Source organism: Apostichopus japonicus, chromosome 12 (genome assembly GCF_037975245.1).
Source record: "Apostichopus japonicus isolate 1M-3 chromosome 12, ASM3797524v1, whole genome shotgun sequence".
Classification (NCBI taxonomy): Eukaryota; Metazoa; Echinodermata; class Holothuroidea; order Aspidochirotida; family Stichopodidae; genus Apostichopus; species Apostichopus japonicus.
In genome coordinates this window covers 26,878,203-26,898,278 of record NC_092572.1, presented here as the reverse complement: position 1 = coordinate 26,898,278, position 20,076 = coordinate 26,878,203, and the positions used below count along the sequence as shown (strand labels likewise).

The 20,076-nt window shown below is 37.8% G+C and overlaps 1 protein-coding gene across 1 annotated transcript in view; it reads left to right on the top strand.

Moving 5' to 3' along the window:
- Nucleotides 1-20,076, top strand: part of LOC139976803 (uncharacterized) — a 63,608-nt gene that overhangs the window by 31,583 nt on the left and 11,949 nt on the right. Inside the window, exons 17-24 of the mRNA XM_071985594.1 lie at nucleotides 1,426-1,587; nucleotides 2,788-2,922; nucleotides 6,504-6,676; nucleotides 9,111-9,264; nucleotides 10,377-10,481; nucleotides 10,824-10,945; nucleotides 12,464-12,650; nucleotides 15,859-15,960. Of these exons, the coding sequence (XP_071841695.1) occupies nucleotides 1,426-1,587; nucleotides 2,788-2,922; nucleotides 6,504-6,676; nucleotides 9,111-9,264; nucleotides 10,377-10,481; nucleotides 10,824-10,945; nucleotides 12,464-12,650; nucleotides 15,859-15,960 (1,140 nt within the window). The remainder of the gene's footprint in view (nucleotides 1-1,425; nucleotides 1,588-2,787; nucleotides 2,923-6,503; nucleotides 6,677-9,110; nucleotides 9,265-10,376; nucleotides 10,482-10,823; nucleotides 10,946-12,463; nucleotides 12,651-15,858; nucleotides 15,961-20,076) is intronic.

Sequence of the window (20,076 nt, the reverse complement as noted above, 5' to 3'; positions counted from 1 at the left end):
ACGTTGCTGTTGGGACAATTCTCCTTTGTACGCTAATAGATTTTATTTTCTTTGTAAGTTTCCTTTAAACATTTATTCTGATCAGTTATCAGACAAGGCGTCTCTCAGTTGGTTTTTCGTTTGCGTTGAAGAACACATGTTTCCAACTTAAACGTCAACAATTTATATTCTTTGCCGACCTAATCCCCGCTTTTGCCAGGGATATTTTTCAACTTGTACTTGAAAGTGTAGACGGTAAATTCTCTTCACTCCTTGAAGAGAAATTTATTTTACCGCCAAGATACCACCCGCGAACATGGCTAGAGCCTCGAGCAATTTGGTACCTTCATTGGACCAATCATATTGTAAGGCATTTTTTTTACGATCTTCAATTGGTCATAATGGGGTTTACGCTCGGCCTTCATCTCCGAAAATATAACATATAATATAACATTTAACATGAACGTGATATTTTTTTTCTGAACACGAATTTGAACTTCGTGAAGTACAGTAAACACAAGACAAACGATACGTGTACGTGATGTTAAAACTTTAAGAAAAATTTTTACTAACACATTTCTTTTCGACATATTTACTTCAGTTTAGTTAACGTGGGTTATAAAATGAGAGTCATGAAGGCAGTAACATTTCTTGAATTTATTCTTCTTATTTTTAACAATTTACTGCGAACGAACATACTTGAACACGCTGTTGGTAAAGCTTCAAAAATACGCATCTTAGCGATCGAGATTTGGATGTTTTCAATGCAATTCGGGAGGGGGAAAAAACCGGTTTTTGAGCCAGATTCGGTTTTTTGCTAGAGAAAAACCGGTTGTAAGTTTTCACGAAACCGTGCAAGCTTAATTGACACTTAATTTTGGTGACACACCGAACTTTTTGATCAGAATTTGCAATAAATCTATTGCACATTGCGTTGAATTGATGATTTCATCTACTGCGGGAAGAAGCCTACCCCAATTCTTTCAAATCACAATGAAACGATCGATCGTTCTGCAACGTGATTCACGCTATAACGATAACATTACGATAGTATACAGTGCCAGTGAAATGATGCACACACTATCACGATATTACGACCACGATGCGACGCACGATATCACGTTAGGTACTTGCTATAGGCGTAATGGAAACGATATCACGATAGACTCCTCGAGTCTCCTCATATTTTGTCACGATACACGATGCCACGGCCGATTTAATGTGGGCGGTACTGTAGGTGTACTGTGTTACACAATCATTGTTCTGTGTATTACCATTCATCCTACAACCATGTGAATACAGTAAGTTGTATTGCAGTTCCAACTCTCCTCCTCCTATGTGTTACCTGTATGCTGATGCCTCAATCATTGCACTGTATGTGAAATGCACAGTGTTATAAATATCATGTGTATAAGCTATATACTGTCCTGTTTGTTCCAATTGCAGGAAGCCAAGATAAGAGAAGATGGAAGGAGAAAGCTGGAGGCAGTGAAAGACGAACTGAGTCAGAAACAGAGTCGTGAAATGAATGAGATGAAGACGGAGTTTGAGAAGCAGAAGAAGGATAACCACAAGGCACAGGAGGAGCAAGAAAAGGCTCTGAAAAAGGTGCATGGAAGATTATCAGTAGTGTTGAAAAATCTGCTAGGAAGTCAGTTAATGGTCACTCAATAATCTGCAAGGAAGTCAATTAATGGTCGCTCAATAATCTGCTAGGAAGTCAATTATTAGTCCCTTAATAATCTGCTAGGAATATAATTAATGGTCACTCAACAATCTTCTAGGAAGTCATTTAATGGTCCCTCAATAATCTGCTAGGAAATCAATTAATGGTCCATCAATAATCTGCTAGGAAGTCAATTTAATAATGGTCCCTCAATAATCTGCTAGGAAGTCAATTAATGGTCCCTCAATAATCTGCTAGGAAGTCAATTATTAGTCCCTTAATAATCTGCTAGGAATATAATTAATGGTCACTCAACAATCTTCTAGGAAGTCATTTAATGGTCCCTCAATAATCTGCTAGGAAATCAATTAATGGTCCATCAATAATCTGCTAGGAAGTCAATTAATGGTCCCTCAATAATCTGCTTGCAAGTCAATTAATGGTCCCTCAATAATCTGCTAGGAAGTCAATTAATGGTCCATCAATAATCTGCTAGGAAGTCAATTTAATAATGGTCCCTCAATAATCTGCTAGGAAGTCAATTAATGGTCCCTCAATAATCTGCTAGGAAGTCAATTAATGGTCACTCAATAATCTGCTAGGAAGTCAATTAATGGTCCCTCAATAATCTGCTAGGAAGTCAATTAATGGTCACTCAATAATCTGCTAGGAAGTCAATTAATGGTCCCTCAATAATCTGCTTGCAAGTCAATTAATGGTCCCTCAATAATCTGCTAGGAAGTCAATTGATGGTCCCTCAATAACCTGCTAGGAAGTCAATTTAATAATGGTCCCTCAATAATCTGCTAGGAAGTCAATTAATGGTCCATCAATAATCTGCTAGGAAGTCAATTTAATAATGGTCCCTCAATAATCTGCTAGGAAGTCAATTTAATAATGGTCCCTCAATAATCTGCTAGGAATACAATTAATAGTCACTCATATTCAATATTTGCTGTAATCAAAACTCATTCCAAGTCTGCTCCCTTATTGAGATGTATTACCATCAAATGTTAAGTTGAAAATTGTGGAAGGTCATAACCTCCAAAAAGGTCACCACCTCCAGAAACGTAGTTTTGAAAAGCTTTTTAGCGATATTTAACATTTTGCTAATTTCGTGAACTATCTGATTCATTTCTCAGGTCACCGATACCTTGCAGAAGAGAAGGGATGATCTGGAAAAAGAAAAAGAGGAGCTTGACAAAGAAGAGCAGAAACTAAAGAAGAGAAGAAAGCAATTAGAGACAGATAAACAAGACATGCAAGCAAAGAGAGCTGTGAGTAATTAGTACAAATAAACAGTCAGTTGACCTGTGCATGGTTAGGTCTCCCAACAACATGCAAGTAAAGAGAGCTGTGAGTAATTAGTACAACTAGACAATCAGTTGACCTGTGTATGGTTAGGTCTCCCAACAACATGCAAGCAAAGAGAGCTGTGAGTAATTAGTACAAATAAACAGTCAGTTGACCTGTGCATGGTTAGGTCTCCCAACAACATGCAAGTAAAGAGAGCTGTGAGTAATTAGTACAACTAGACAATCAGTTGACCTGTGCATGGTTAGGTCTCCCAACAACATGCAAGCAAAGAGAGCTGTGAGTAATTAGTACAAATAAACAGTCAGTTGACCTGTGCATGGTTAGGTCTCCCAACAACATGCAAGTAAAGAGAGCTGTGAGTAATTAGTACAACTAGACAATCAGTTGACCTGTGTATGGTTAGGTCTCCCAACAACATGCAAGCAAAGAGAGCTGTGAGTAATTAGTACTACTAGACAGTCAGTTGACCTGTGTATGGTTAGGTCTCCCAACAACATGCAAGGAAAGAGAGCTGTGAGTAATTAGTACTACTAGACAGTCAGTTGACCTGTGTATGGTTAGGTCTCCCAACAACATGCAAGGAAAGAGAGCTGTGAGTAATTAGTACTACTAGACAGTCAGTTGACCTGTGCATGGTTAGGTCTCCCAACAACATGCAAGCAAAGAGAGCTGTGAGTAATACTAGACAGTCAGTTGACCTGTGTATGGATAGGTCTCCCAACAACATGCAAGCAAAGAGAGCTGTGAGTAATTAGTACTACTAGACAGTCAGTTGACCTGTGTATGGTTAGGTCTCCCAACAACATGCAAGCAAAGAGAGCTGTGAGTAATTAGTACAACTAGACAGTCAGTTGACATGTGTATGGTTAGGTCTCCCAACAACATGCAAGCAAAGAGAGCTGTGAGTAATACTAGACAGTCAGTTGACCTGTGTATGGTTAGGTCTCCCAACAACATGCAAGCAAAGAGAGCTGTGAGTAATTAGTACTACTAGACAGTCAGTTGACCTGTGCATGGTTAGGTCTCCCTACAACATGCAAGCAAAGAGAGCTGTGAGTAATTAGTACAACTAAATAGTCAGTTGACCTGTGTATGGTTAGGTCTCCCAACAACATGCAAGCAAAGAGAGCTGTGAGTAATTAGTACAACTAGACAGTCAGTTGACCTGTGCATGGTTAGGTCTCCCACCAACATGCAAGCAAAGAGAACTGTGAGTAATTAGTACAATTAGACAGTCAGTTGACCTGTGCATGGTTAGGTCTCCCAACAACATGCAAGCAAAGAGAGCTGTGAGTAATTAGTACAACTAGACAGTCAGTTGACCTGTGCATGGTAAGGTCTCCCTACATCATGCAAGCAAAGAGAGCTGTGAGTAATTAGTACAACTAGACAGTCAGTTGACCTGTGCATGGTTAGGTCTCCCACCAACATGCAAGCAAAGAGAGCTGTGAGTAATACTAGACAGTCAGTTGACCTGTGTATGGTTAGGTCTCCCTACAACATGCAAGCAAAGAGAGCTGTGAGTAATTAGTACAACTAGACAGTCAGTTGACCTGTGCATGGTTAGGTCTCCCACCAACATGCAAGCAAAGAGAACTGTGAGTAATTAGTACAATTAGACAGTTGACCTGTGCATGGTTAGGTCTCCCAACAACATGCAAGCAAAGAGAACTGTGAGTAATAAGTACAACTAGACAGTCAGTTGACCTGTGCATGGTTAGGTCTCCCAACAACATGCAAGCAAAGAGAGCTGTGAGTAATTAGTACAACTAGACAGTCAGTTGACCTGTGCATGGTTAGGTCTCCCAACAACATGCAAGCAAAGAGAACTGTGAGTAATTAGTACAATTAGACAGTCAGTTGACCTGTGCATGGTTAGGTCTCCCAACAACATGCAAGCAAAGAGAACTGTGAGTAATTAGTACAATTAGACAGTCAGTTGACCTGTGCATGGTTAGGTCTCCCAACAACATGCAAGCAAAGAGAGTTGTGAGTAATTAGTACAACTAGACAGTCAGTTGACCTGTGTATGGTTAGGTCTCCCAACAACATGCAAGCAAAGAGAGCTGTGAGTAATTAGTACAACTAGACAGTCAGTTGACCTGTGCATGGTTAGGTCTCCCACCAACATGCAAGCAAAGAGAACTGTGAGTAATTAGTACAACTAGACAGTCAGTTGACCTGTGTATGGTTAGGTCTCCCAACAACATGCAAGCAAAGAGAGCTGTGAGTAATTAGTACAACTGGACAGTCAGTTGACCTGTGCATGGTTAGGTCTCCCAACAACATGCAAGCAAAGAGAGCTGTGAGTAATTAGTACTACTGGACAGTCAGTTGACCTGTGCATGGTTAGGTCTCCCAACAACATGCAAGCAAAGAGAGCTGTGAGTAATTAGTACTACTAGACAGTCAGTTGACCTGTGTATGGTTAGGTCTCCCAACAACATGCAATCAAAGAGAGCTGTGAGTAATTAGTACAACTAGACAGACAGTTGACCTGTGTATGGTTAGGTCTCCCAACAACATGCAAGCAAAGAGAGCTGTGAGTAATTAGTACTACTAGACAGACAGTTGACCTGTGTATGGTTAGGTCTCCCAACAACATGCAAGCAAAGAGAGCTGTGAGTAATTAGTACAACTAGACAGTCAGTTGACCTGTGTATGGTTAGGTCTCCCAACAACATGCAAGCAAAGAGAGCTGTGAGTAATTAGTACTACTGGACAGTCAGTTGACCTGTGTATGGTTAGGTCTCCCAACAACATGCAAGGAAAGAGAGCTGTGAGTAATTAGTACAACTAGACAATCAGTTGACCTGTGCATGGTTAGGTCTCCCAACAACATGCAAGTAAAGAGAGCTGTGAGTAATTAGTACTACTAGACAGTCAGTTGACCTGTGCATGGTTAGGTCTCCCAACAACATGCAAGTAAATGAGAGCAAATGAATGTGTTTCTTTTATTTGTTGCATTAACTTCACAACAGATATTTGTCTGTTCTCTTTTTAAAATGATTAGCAACTCCTAGCCATAGCCTACAACACATTCAGTTTAGATGTACATTAAACCTAGCCCTCAGGTAGGCTTCATGGCAAACTGCATATCAGCCCCTAGCCTTATCCTACCACTTATTCAGAGCAGAAGTACATTAGGCTTAGCCTTACATACATTTGTATACAAAATGCATACGACTCCCATGCCCAGGAAAGAAACCTGGGCACGAAAACAAACTACCGAACGACTGATCCGCTCTCAACCCCAGTCCCCTTACATCGAGACTGTGACTGTGTGATCATTGTCGTGTGCATCACCATTCCCCTCGAAAGGGAACAGATACTACACATGATCTTAGCCTGGCTTCGTAGTATTTGGCTAGTATTTGTGCCAAAGCAGATTGTCTGTCTTGATAAATGGCCTTCATGACTTATTTTCATAACTTTATTTTGATATATTTATTTATTTTTTGAAAAAAAGAGACCACTTTTTAAATTAAAACATGTTGGTACTCCTTAACTGACCTCTAGTTTTTTTTTATTTCTCCATCAGGAGCTAAAGTCATCCAACCAGAGTAATTCAGAACAACAATCTGAAATCAGAGAGGAGCGAGATGAGTTGATGAAGGCACTCCAAGAGGAGAGGCAGAGGTTGAATAGTTTATCAGAGGAGAAGAGGAATCTAGAGAAGCGGATCAAAACACTCAGGGAAGGTGAAATGTCCCGGTAAGTGCTACGGAGAGGAAACTCTGTTAATCATCTCCCTAGAGGAGCAATGAACCTTTTATCATCAATTTAGCAATGGTGTAAAAAAGTAGAAATTACCACATAGGTAAAAATAATGGTGAAGCAGTTTTTTTTTGGTGAACAGTACCATATAATTGTCAGTATTTTTTCCGCGAATTCGCAGAATATCCATGATTTCTTTTCTACCTCTGGGACAAAAACTATTATCCTAACACACTGTAGCATATGCAAATTGGAGCCTATACCGCAATTTTTGCAAAGTTCCATGATTTTTTATCTCAATACATTACATGTATAGAGATATTGTAACAGTAAGTGGGACTCTCTCTTTTCTTAAGAAAATTTTCAGCGTCTTCATACGAAGTTCTTTTTCTCTGAAATTTCCAGAGCAAGCATATATCATATAGGCCAACAAAAGTTACTATTTTTTATTCCAGAATTGTATCTCATTCCATGACTTTTTCACCGATTTATGTCCAAATTTGGCCAAATCCCTCTGAAAAACCGTTGAACCAAGGCTTTTTTGCACACGCTACAAAACTTGTTTGTTTCCTTGTTTTTGATAATTAAGCCCCGCCTCCAAGTTTGGTTTGTAGCAGATTGGCAATGACTCAAGCCCCGCCTCCAAGTCTGGTTTGTAGCAGATTGGCAATGACTCAAGCCCCGCCTCCAATTCTGGTTTGTAGCAGATTGGTTAGGACTCATGGCAGCTACATGTTAGATATACGAAAATGGCCACCTTCGCGACTAATTTTCTGTACTGTTGTGAGATATGCTGCTGGTACTGGTAGTGCATTGCACACTAATTTCATACACATTGTCGTACTACATTTAATTTATATTAGGACTTCGTCTGTTTATAGCTCCATGGTTTTAGTAATATCAATTTAAGGATTGTACTGTTGTTCAGGTAGTTTTTCAGAGTGCTCAAGAGTCATGATAAGTTTGTTTGATTGCCCATCAGGTATTTTTGTATAATTACGTATACACATTGTTGTGTTTACAAGTTTAGGCTAGGCCTACAGTAGTGCATCCTATATTAGACTTTCATTTAGTAATGGCCACATTAGCATTGTACTGGTGGTGTTCAGGCAGTTTTGGGCCAGGGTGCAGTAAGTTTGTTCGATTGCCTTACAGTGTGTTTTAATTTTAACTTAAGTTTCCAACTTATATTTTAACTGTGACTCCATAAATTTAACATAATGTGAATGGTATAATACAACAACTATTAATTTGGAATAGAGTGTATATTGTGCATTTCTAGAATGAAGCATCATTATGAATTAACAGCTTGTTTGGTATATTTCTTTAACCCCCCCCCCCCCAAAAAAAAAAAAGAATTAAGAACAAAAATTATAATCTATCACATTTTATTTTGACTGGAGTATGTATCAAAGAGGAGCCAGCCATAGCATCACAACTTTTATAAGACTATAAAAATTGGATAAGTTTATGTTTTATTTATAAGGATATAAGATGTATAACTATAAGGTTATAAGAAGTATGTTTAGCTTTCTTTTGAAACCTGTGATGTTTGACATCAAATATTCAAAGAATTAAAAGAAAATATTAAAATGGAGAGGAACTGGGGTGGCTATAAGGAGAGGAGGAGGCCACCCATCACTTTCAATTAAAAACTTGTAATCTACTTGTACATTATTTTTTCCAAGTCATAAATCCACGAAATCTTCATGTCAAAATTATTGAGAAGGAAAAACGTGTGTTGTTTTGATACTTGGAAGTGTACACAGTTTTGATGGTAGTCACCACTACAGTCTACAGTAACTTACAGTAGGTCGATAGGCCTAGCTTTCTCAAGGTGGGCATCAAGAATATGGTCGAGTTGTTCGCCTCTTCTTATTTGACTGTTGTCATTGACGTCAAACTTTATGACCAAAAATATTATATATATTGATATTGATAATTGTAGAGACAGAGCAAAGATATGAAACTAGGAATCGAAATTAGAACTTCCAGTATTGAGATACTGCGTCATTGATGCTCTTGTTTAATACCCCAGGCTCATCTCTGATTCCACTACACAAAATGTGAACAGCAAAATGATACCTTGACTCATGTCACCTCTTGAAGTGATGTGTTGAGGTTTGTCGGCCATTTTGGCAAACTTTCCAAGCGTTTTTTAATGAAAGATTGCATTAATCCAATTAAGACAACCTCCTAACAATTTATTCACCAAACAGAGTTTCACAAACAGGAAAGATATGATTCCATTTGTTTGTGAAGATATCATCGATCAGATACTTTCCTCAGACTATCTATACTTGGACATTATTGGAGTAAAATCTTGACTGTTTTTGAGCCGTTGTTGTTGGATCGATGGTTCATGAGTATTTTGGCATCGTCGCACCTCTGCATTGATAGCACATTTTAATTATTTTGTACCGTTCTTCAGAGTCACTCCACATCATGCCAGTGAGACCAACGGTGCTTCCAACGGCTTCCACGATGATCATCGGGCTTCCCATGCTGTTAAGAAACAAGGTCGTAGGTCGCCTGTTACGGATGAAATGAATATTGATGAACTGGAAGAACCCATTGGTCAAAGGGTAAGATTTGTTAATAGACAAGCTATCTAGTAAATTCAAAATTGACTTTTCAAAGAATTTTCAAAGAAAGTAAAAGACTCTTTTGTGGACAAGTACAGGATTAATTCGAAAGGGAGCACAGGTTTAACGTTCCACCAGATGGACGTAAGCAAAAAGAAGACTTAGGAAGAAGTATTCTGAAGTCATTAAAGGGTGTGAAGACTCGTGCAAAAAGAAACGTCTATTGCCAGTAATTTGACCTAGTTTCGAATAAGGTGTAACAAAAGTGTTAAACACCACCATCGATCCCAGAAAATACACACACAGCTTGCTACCGTTGGTAATTAGACACTAGTGTACAGTCAGTACATACAGCTGCGGTCAATACCCACAGCACAGTTCACAAACGATACAGCGATGGACATCTTAGGTCCAGCTAAAGATAACAATTAAGGTATCACGTTTCATCACTGTCTGCATTTTGTAGACAAAACGTCACTTGCAAGCAACAGAAAGTTAACTTTTTCAGATGGCCGCACACGGTTTGGGGTAGTCTTCAATGCCTTTAAATTTAAAGCGGACTGGTCTTAGTGGTCAGTCTTAACTTTCACAGTTTTTTTTTCGAACAAGGAGTGTCAGATAAATGACTCTGCATGTGACAAAAGTAAATTTTCCTTGATAATCAGCTGTTGGTTTAGACTGGTCTGTACATCTCTAAAACCTGGATATTTTCTCGAACTCAGTTCAGTTCAGTCCCAAATCCCCTTTTTGGCGACCTCATCGCTTGAGGGGCGGTCATACTCTCGTGACCACAGTTCAAAACATTACCTGACATAGTGTTTTAATATGTTCTACGTGCCCAATCGTCCACCTGTGATGAGTACCCTATCACAACCGGACCCTTTATGCAAACTGCCATATTCCATTTTTTCCCCTTTCGAACATTCTGTGACATTCTTACCGCTAAAGTCTGATTTCTGGTGCGAGAAAAAAATGGTAAGCTTGAAAATTATTATGGTTTCGTGAGCCGCATTAATATGGGTTTTGAAAAGCGATCTTGCAGGCTGCAAAAAAAATATATTTTTGTGCGCGTTTTGAAGTTGACCGCCTTTTGTTTTCTCTCTCTCATTCAGATATCGAAACCACTTACACATCAACAGGACCGTGCCTCGGAAAGGCTGCCCGGTTACGAGAGAGTTTCAAACTTGAGATCGAAACTGGGGCAGCTTGATCTACAGGTAGGGTTAAGAAGAAAAAAAATCTGACATTGCTATCTAGCACAGTTGTTTCCTAACATACTCTCTAGGAGATGTTGGTAGTTATTTTATTTCTCCTTTTACATTCAGTGAACAGTCACAAACCTTTTAGCAGTTGGTAAATTGTTCTTGAAACAAATGAAGAGAAATTTTTACATTCAAAAATTCTTGATGAAGGGAGTAATGGCCTTGTTAGGATTCACACTACAGTACTTACGAGGTTTGGAGAAATATTCAATCTTGGGTATCTAAAGAACAATGGGGGAGGGGAAGGGGGGGTATTATTTCTGATTTAAAATGTAATGTTATCCTTTTACTTCAAAGATGGAGGACCTAGAGGTTCCCGCAGGAAGAAAAGAACCTTCCGGCCGACACCGGGCATGGTTGGACAGTCCAGGAGAAACTGACCAATCGGATTTGGTAGATTTAGACCCTACCGGACAAAGGTAATAATATCACCATTCCTTTCTCTTTCTTTACTTTTTTGGGTGGTAACAGACTGCATGTTTTTGCACTATCAATTTCCACCTCCCAACTCAGAATCCCACCCCGCACACCTCCCTACTCAGAAACCCACTCCCAGACCCACCATTGTGTTGACCCACAAAATATATTGGTTTCATTTGTTGCAGCAGCTGGGTCAAAGCACCAGCCCTCCATAGCACCTCTGAACAGCATTCTTATCTTTCAAAACAAACCTAGGTAACACAATGTTGAGGTCACTAAGTTTGATTCCCATTCTAGATGAGACCAGTGGCGGAGCGTCCATACAGTCAGAGGGGGCGGATGCCCCCCCAGACGGACTCAAATGGACTGCTGGCGCCCTTTCAGCTTTTTAACACTTTTTACTTATTCGTGATTATTGACTTTTTATTGCGCTCTCGAATACCTAGTGACATTTGTCACATTTTGTTGGTGTCATTTTCTGACAAAATGGTGATGATACCTATTTATTCTTCGTTTATCTGCAAATTAGCAAGGCCTGGAAAGGGTCATTTCCGGCGATCTAGGGAGTATCTTTACTCAAAAAATTTCTGTACGCTCTGCACCAACCTGTGGTGGCGCTCCGCTTAGATAATGTCGAAAACGCCCGTACATACCATTCTCGCCCCCTGACTCCCCTAGCTCCGCCACTGGATGAGATGTTAAATATATAGTCTTTCAAACTTTTGAAGAAATTTATCTTCACTTACCTTGCACCTGCAGCATATTCAAAAGAGAAATTGTCGGGTAGGCAAAATATGTGGTTCTACTGCGAGATGTACATGGTATTAAATGTAACTATTCTAACCAAAATGTCTCCATCATCAATATAATGGCCCGTTGCATTTTCAGAAGTCTGTTGCTCTTTGAAACAATGTCATGTCTTATTTTAAACCTACAGCCCTTTATTCCTGTCAAAAATATTTGAATATTAATTATAATACAATAATTTCACTCTTGAGTGATTTTTTGCACCTGAAGAAACTGATCTGCTGGCCTGTGTTAGACTCTGCTGTCCAGTCACTTTAATTGATGAACCTCAGATGTTTAAATGGACATTTCTCCAAAATTAAAAAGGGCTGGTAGAATTGTAACCTGGACTAAATAGCACAGGCATGAGCTTTTTCCGCCAATTCGCGGAATAACCATGATTTCTTTTCTACCTCGGGCACAAAAACTATTATCCTAACACACTGTAACATACGCAAACTGGAGCCTATACCGCAATTTTTGCAAAGTTCTGTATTTTTTTTACCCCAGGCTCATCCCTGAATAGCAGCTGTGTTTGGTAACTGTCGACAACATATCAAAATAGATATTTATGACGAGTCACAGGTCTTTTAATTGCTCAAACTGAGGAAAATATTTCCAGTTGTATTTTCGACAAATCTCTTCTACATCATCGAAATGAAACCTGTTATTCTTGCAGCGATAATTGAAAAATTCCATATTTTCTAATTTCTCTTTTTTTGTTTTTGAAGTTCCCTTCGATTAAGGATAGAGGAAGAAAACGGCGCCATCAGGAATGCAAAGGACTTCCTGCGGAAACAGAGACAGTCGTTGAAGGCCCGACAGAACGCCCTGGACGATGCATGGAGTACCTGGAGGCAACGCCAAGACCTGGAGGATGGAACCGTTTTGGAAGATGCCAGGCTGGGATTAGAACGGGTCTGTATGATCAAATACAAGAAAGAATTTTATCTTTGCTCTTTCTTCTTCTCGTTTGCAAAGAGCAAATCGTTTGTAATGTTCATAACTCCTTGGAAATGACTGCGTACTCCATTTAAAAAAATCACTTGTGAAAATTGCCTGGTACGCTTAGAATTAGCAACTATTGAAAAGTTAATTTGTGAGGGTCATACTGCTTTAAACTTTTTTAAATGGCACCACTGATAAAAACAGATGCCAGCACAATCTAGCAGTTTGAAGAAACAGTCCAGCCAACTTTAGAGTTTAACACAGCAATTATTTCATGAAAACAAGCATATATGCAACACTTTAATTCAAGATAAGTCCACCATTAAACATCCAAGGATTAAAGCAAGAATGTTTCTCAAGATTAAAGGACAACCATAACATTGAAATAAAGATGCATAACTTACTGTAATTTACTGATAGACCCAAGCATGCTCAAATGGATCAGGACAAATGTAGATTATATAACTATTTACAAACCATTGATACTCGCGTTGGAAAGAGAGGTGTACTCTAGAAGACGAGGCTCTACTTGAGATTTTGCGTAGCATTTGTGATGGCTCTGAATTCTTGGTTTTCCTCCTTGAATATTTTCAAATTCCTGTTTTCCCTTATAGTTCCTGTTTTCCCATATAGTTCCTGTTTTCCCATATAGTTCCTGTGTTTCCGTATAGTTCCTGTGTTCCAGAATAGTTCCTGTGTTCCCGTATAGTTCCTGTGTTCCCATATAGTTCCTGTGTTTCCCATATAGTTCCTGTGTTTCCGTATAGTTCCTGTGTTCCTGAATAGTTCCTGTGTTCCCGTATAGTTCCTGTGTTCCCGTACAGTTCCTGTGTTCCCGTATAGTTCCTGTGTTCCCGTATAGTTCCTGTGTTCCCGTATAGTTCCTGTGTTCCCGTATAGTTACTGTGTTCCCGTATAGTTCCTGTCTTCCCGAATAGTTCCTGTCTTCCCGAATAGTTCCTTTCTTCCCGTATAGTTCCTGTCTTCCCATATAGTTCCTGTCTTCCCGTATAGTTCCTGTTTCTGTATAGTTCCTGTGTTCCCGTATAGGTCCTGTGTTCCAGTATAGTTACTGTGTTCCCGTATAGTTCCTGTGTTCCCGAATAGTTCCTGTCTTCCCATATAGTTCCTGTCTTCCTGTATAGTTCCTGTCTTCCCGTATAGTTCCTGTCTTCCCGAATAGTTCCTTTCTTCCCTTATAGTTCCTGTCTTCCCGTATAGTTCCTGTCTTCCCGTATAGTTCCTGTTTTCCTGTATAGTTCCTGTTTCTGTATAGTTCCTGTCTTCCCGTATAGGTCCTGTGTTCCCGTATAGTTACTGTGTTCCCGTATAGTCCCTGTCTTCCCGAATAGTTCCTGTCTTCCCGAATAGTTCCTTTCTTCCCGTATAGTTCCTGTCTTCCCGTATAGTTCCTGTCTTCCCGTATAGTTCCTGTCTTCCCGTATAGTTCCTGTCTTCCCGTATAGTTCCTGTCTTCCCGTATAGTTCCTGTGTAGTTCCTGTGTAGAACACTGCTGTGTACATCTTTACGATTGTATTATAGCAACTTGACCATTTTGTATAGCATTTGGCGATCCGATACCGGACAAATTATTCTCTGGGAGAGTGTCCTAGGTTTGATCTATTTGCAAATTACATTTGGAATAATAGCAAGTCAAGAGAAAGTGTTTGGAAGTTGCTAATCAGACCAAACACCATAACATTAGATATGAATATCAACTTTATCCTTCTTGTTCAGTGCCTAGTAGAGAAATAAAACAGCTGTTGTGACATACGATATGTTAGATCTCCCTCACAGAATAACAGATTAGTCAACTTTTGTAAAGAAGGAGTTTTTCATCTTCCACGTTTATATATTTTTATCGTTTTCTTTTGGTATTGCTCTGTTCCATTTACCTCCTTCTTTGTTTTAAAGTTGTTTATTTGTTTGTTGCTTTGACTCATGGTATGACACTTATAACTGCAAAATCTGTAGACTATTTTTTTTTCCTTTGCACTAACAGATGTAAAAGGGATTCTTTTTTACAAAATGAGAAACATCACAAAATTACTGCATTTTATCCCCTTTTTTCATTTTGTTGGAGGGGGGGTGTTATGTTATTAATATCTTTTGTTTTTGTGTCTTTTGTTTTATATCTTGTTTTTTTTTTGTTTGTATTAAACACTTCTTTCCTTTTTTTTTAATTTTGTGTTTTGATATTCGTATCTTGTTTCTTTTGTGTGTGTGAGTTCTGTTATTAATATCTTGTTTTGTTTTGTGTGTTTTGTTATTAATAACTTTTATTGTGTGTGTTCTGTTATTAATATCTTGTTTTGTTTTGTGTGTTTTGTTATTAATAACTTTTATTGTGTGTGTTCTGTTATTAATATCTTGTTTTGTTTTGTGTGTTTTGTTATTAATAACTTTTATTGTGTGTGTTCTGTTATTAATATCTTGTTTTGTTTTGTGTGTTTTGTTATTAATATCTTGTTTTGTTTTGTGTGTTTTGTTATTAATATCTTGTTTTGTTTTGTGTGTTTTGTTATTAATATCTTGTTTTGTGTGTGTGAGTTCTGTTATTAATATCTTGTTTTGTTTTGTGTGTTTTGTTATTAATATCTTGTTTTGTTTTGTGTGTTTTGTTATTAATATCTTGTTTTGTTTTGTGTGTTTTGTTATTAATATCTTGTTTTGTTTTGTGTGTTTTGTTATTAATATCTTGTTTTGTGTGTGTGAGTTCTGTTATTAATATCTTGTTTTGTTTTGTGTGTGTTCTGTTATTAATATCTTGTTTTTTATTGTGTGTGTTCTGTTATTAATATCTTGTTTTTTATTGTGTGTGTTCTGTTATTAATATCTTGTTTTTTATTGTGTGTGAGTTCTGTTATTAATATCTTGTTTTGTTTTGTGTGTTTTGTTATTAATATCTTGTTTTGTTTTGTGTGTTTTGTTATTAATATCTTGTTTTGTTTTGTGTGTTTTGTTATTAATAACTTTTATTTTTGTGTTCTGTTCTCAATATCTTGTTTATGTTTTGTCTCTGATGTTATTAATAATTTTTTTATTTTATTTTTTTATGAATATCTTCTTTTTGTGGTGTGAATTGTTATTAATATCTATTGTTTTTTGTGTCTTTTGTTATTAATATCTTGTTTTATATTATTTCTGTTTGATTGTTTTCCTGTTTATGTATCACAGGAAGCCCTCGAGCTAGATAAGGCATATCTTCATGTCACTTCCAGTCGAAGAATGCTGCGAGAGAAAGAGCAGCACATCAAGAAACTCAAGCATTCCCTTCACGTAAGTCAACAAGTTTTGGTTATATCGAGGGAAGAGCAATCAACGATGTATGTATGTATATTATATTCTCCTGCCAACAGGAACTTGCGAAGAAGCCACATTGGCTTATCAAAGCCACAAGCTGACCGAAGTCAGTCTCTTACATTCATATTTAACGTCCACGATTATGAATTGTCAATTGTCAACAACTCTGTAACTTGACGACATAGATTAATCTGGGAGTGACTCGAACCGGGGACCTTATGAGTGAAAGGCACCGGTGTTAACCACTGTACTAACACTCCAAGTAGTTTAGTTGAGATGCAACTCAAGCAGTTTTTTTGTTAGCTTTACATAGATATTTAAAATTCAACAGTTTCCCTTCAAAGATTTGGTATATTAAAATTGCTAGAAGGTTTTTTTTATTAATTCACACTTATAAATTTGCATAGACAAGTTTTTTTTTTTCACCAATACGTTATTGTTCATAAGTTAGTCTATTCTCACACCAAACAACCCTCCCCACCCTCATCCTCCCCACCCGCCTCTCTCTCTCTCACTTCACAACTGTTCACTGTGTATGTTACAAATTCGCTCTATATATGATTATATAATCACCAAGAAAACCAGCGCCTTCACCTGAGCTCTCTGTCTAGTGCATCGGCGGTATCCTTCCGTTCCTCATAATTTATTCCACGTGAACACCAAAATTACTCCACCCCCTCCCTACCCCCCTCTCCCATATGCCCACAATATTCTATTCATTCTGACGGATGTTTAACCCCCCCTGTCTTCATACATGGATGAGCCTGGGGTAAAAACAAAACACCAAACTTTGCAAAAATTGTGGTATAGGCTCACGTTTGCACATGCTACAGTGTGTTAGGATACTAGTTTTTGCCCCCGTAGAAAAGGTAGAAAAGAAATCACAGATAATCCGCGAATTCACGGATAAAGCTCATGTCTGTTCATAGTCTGCTGTTTATTAAAGCCATGTCTTACCACACTTCATTAACATGTCCACATCCACAGCTCCTGGTAGTCGGTCTATATTTACACCAATTAAAGCCCACCTCCATCCTGGGGAATATTTTAAATCTTTTACACAGACATATCTCGCAGTTCATTCACTCGAATGTTATCCACCACTCCTTTCAAATACTATGCAATTTTTACATAATCTCAACCCCAACTTTCATGATCCGGCAATCTCTATCAGCACATAGTTTGTGACATGTTTGTCGATCGGCCTGACCAGGAGGTATTAATGTCTGGCACCTCACTAGTATGAAAAGTTGCAATATCCAAAGTTTACCCTCCCACACACCCCCCTCCCCCCCCCAAAAAAAAAACTAATGCCATTCGATTAGAAGTGCACTATTTGATGTGCTTACCATTTTGAAATGCCAATAAGTCAAAACTCTGGACTGCAAGCCACAAAGATAGCACAACCAGTATATGACCTATGTAAGGGTATGAATTGCAGGCACAAAATTTATTTTGAAACAACTTGTGCACAAACTAGTGAATTGTGGGTACAATATTAATTTGAAACAGCTTGTGCAATGAACTACTGGCTTTTGGTACAAAATTAATTTGAAGAAGCAATATATATATACAGGGATGTGCCCAGGATTTCCTGAGTGCCGGGTATACTGATTGCCGTCCTGGGGGAGGGGTTTTAGGGGGGAGGGGGTCCTTCTCTTTGAGAAAATTTTTTGTTTTTTTTAAGGTGCCAAATGCTGGCACTTGTGTAGCTTTTTAAGCACATACACAAAAACTAGTTTTGCTAACAATTGCCATTTTTTATTAGTGAAATATATTACGTACCTGGTAAAAGTTATTAGTTGGTTTCAATGAGATTTTAAGGGACCGATTGAGAACCGTAAGTAATGTTTCTCACATGCGTAACTGATGAATTATTAGTCTGTATGGTTTTGGCATAGGCTAGGCCCAATTTATGTTGAATATATTGTTAAGAATGTCAGGATTTTAGATGAAAATAGTGCTGGGCGGAATTCACAATATTTAAGACAGTGCTGGGCGGTAATTTTTAGTGCTGGGGGAGGCGGCCAAGTGCAGGCACATCCCTGTATATAGATCCATGATCTATTTAGTGGATGACTTTTAGGCACAGAATTAATTTGAAAACAACTTGTGCATGACCTACTGACTGTTGAGTACAACAACCTGACCATGACTTTGAAAGGGTGACTTGCAGAGACATACATAATAAAGTCGGCCATGGATATGTTCCTTTGCTCAAGGTAGTTGCACATCAATAACAGTACACAACAACAAGTCCAACACATTTTCAGAGATTCAAATTTGATTGATATCCAACCATGACACACCCTTGGCTGGCCTCCATTTTATTCCTTAGTCTTTTTGTTTTTTTGTCATTCTTTAACACAAGAGTTTTTAAATGTTTCATTTGCTTGAGATATCTGCACTGATGTGTCATTTATTTATCTGCTTCTATCATTTTGTCATATTGTATATTGATATCATCTCTGTTAAATATGAGAAGTTTATGATAAGACATTTAATAAGTGAGTTTATTATTATGGTCGTGTCAACATCCAGCACGGTAAATGACAGAAGAACGTCGATAGGTTAAAATCAAATAAAGGTCACGCTCTGGAGCGGGAAGAACAATCACTTCTACAGTGATTAAAGGATTGGTTCAGTTGTCGTACATGTTTATGTTAAATGAAAGAGGACAATAAAAGAACACTATGGTGAAAAAAAACTGTTCGAATATCTTTTTCGGTGAAAGAGGTATTCAAGTGTAAAGTTTTATCAGATTGTGTAGTAAACTGCTGAAATCAGAGTAGCTGTGATGTCACATCCTCACATTCCTGAAAAAGTCTTTTGTTTTTTTCTCTAAATATTTTGTGAGATTTCATGACTTTCAACCAAAAGATATGTCAGGAGATCTCATATTTGTCAAAGGAAGTATTTGAGATTAAATATCTGACGAATTTTTGATTATATTATTTTCAAATGTGTTAAAAAATGTAAATAATTTTTAAAGAAATCTATTCACAAATGTTAAGGAAGTGAGGATATGATGTCACACCCTCACAGTAAGTCTTTCTACACCAGTGGTTTTCAAAGAAATTTTGATATCTTCAAAGTGTCATATCTCCTTAACAGAGCATGCTATCATGGTAGTTTCTTCACTGTTCTTTTTTGTCTTTTTGTGCTCTTTCATACAAAAAGAGACATGTCAAACACCTGATCCAATCCTTTAATATTGCCATTTATACAGGCCGAGCACTTAGCTGTTGATACGATAACTCTGCAGTATATATACCAGGGAATAAATTTATTCGGTACTGCATGGCAGAGTTCTATCCAAAAAGGGCAGATTGCTTTACAAGTGTTAACATGGATAGCAGGTTTTATCTACACAGTTTATACATAGTTTTTTTTTATATTGGAGACAAAATTCAGAACCCTTCAAAAACTGCTTTGCAAAATTTGTACATACATAACATGAGGTTACATTAACCCATTGTTCCTTTACATGATAGTTAACATTATTTAGTCATGAGATGGCAATATTTTCAGTTTGCAGTCATGTGGTTACAATGTATTAATAATGGGGTCATGAAGTCACAATATGTAGCCAATGAAGACACAGTGTATCAGTTACTGGTGATGAGGTCATAGTATTTTAGTGAATATTCATAAGGTTCACATTTGTTTTAGTCATGATGATACAATATATAGCCAATGAAGTCACAGTGTATCAGTTAGTAGTAATGAGGTCATAGTATTTTAGTGAATATTCATAAAATTCACATTAGTTTTAGTTACGATGATACAATATGCAGCCAATGAAGACACAGTGTATCAGTTAGTAGTGATGAGGTCATAGTATTTTAGTGAATATTCATAAGGTTAACTTAGGTTTAGTCATGATGATACAATATGCAGCCAATGAAGTCACAGTGTATCAGTTACTAGTGATGAGGTCATAGTATCTTAGTGAATATTCATAAGGTTCATATTTGTTTTAGTCATGATGACGAAGATACAATATGTAGCCAATGAAGACACAGTGTATCAGTTAGTAGTGATGAGGTCATAGTATTTTAGTAAATATTCATAAGGTTCACATTTGTTTAG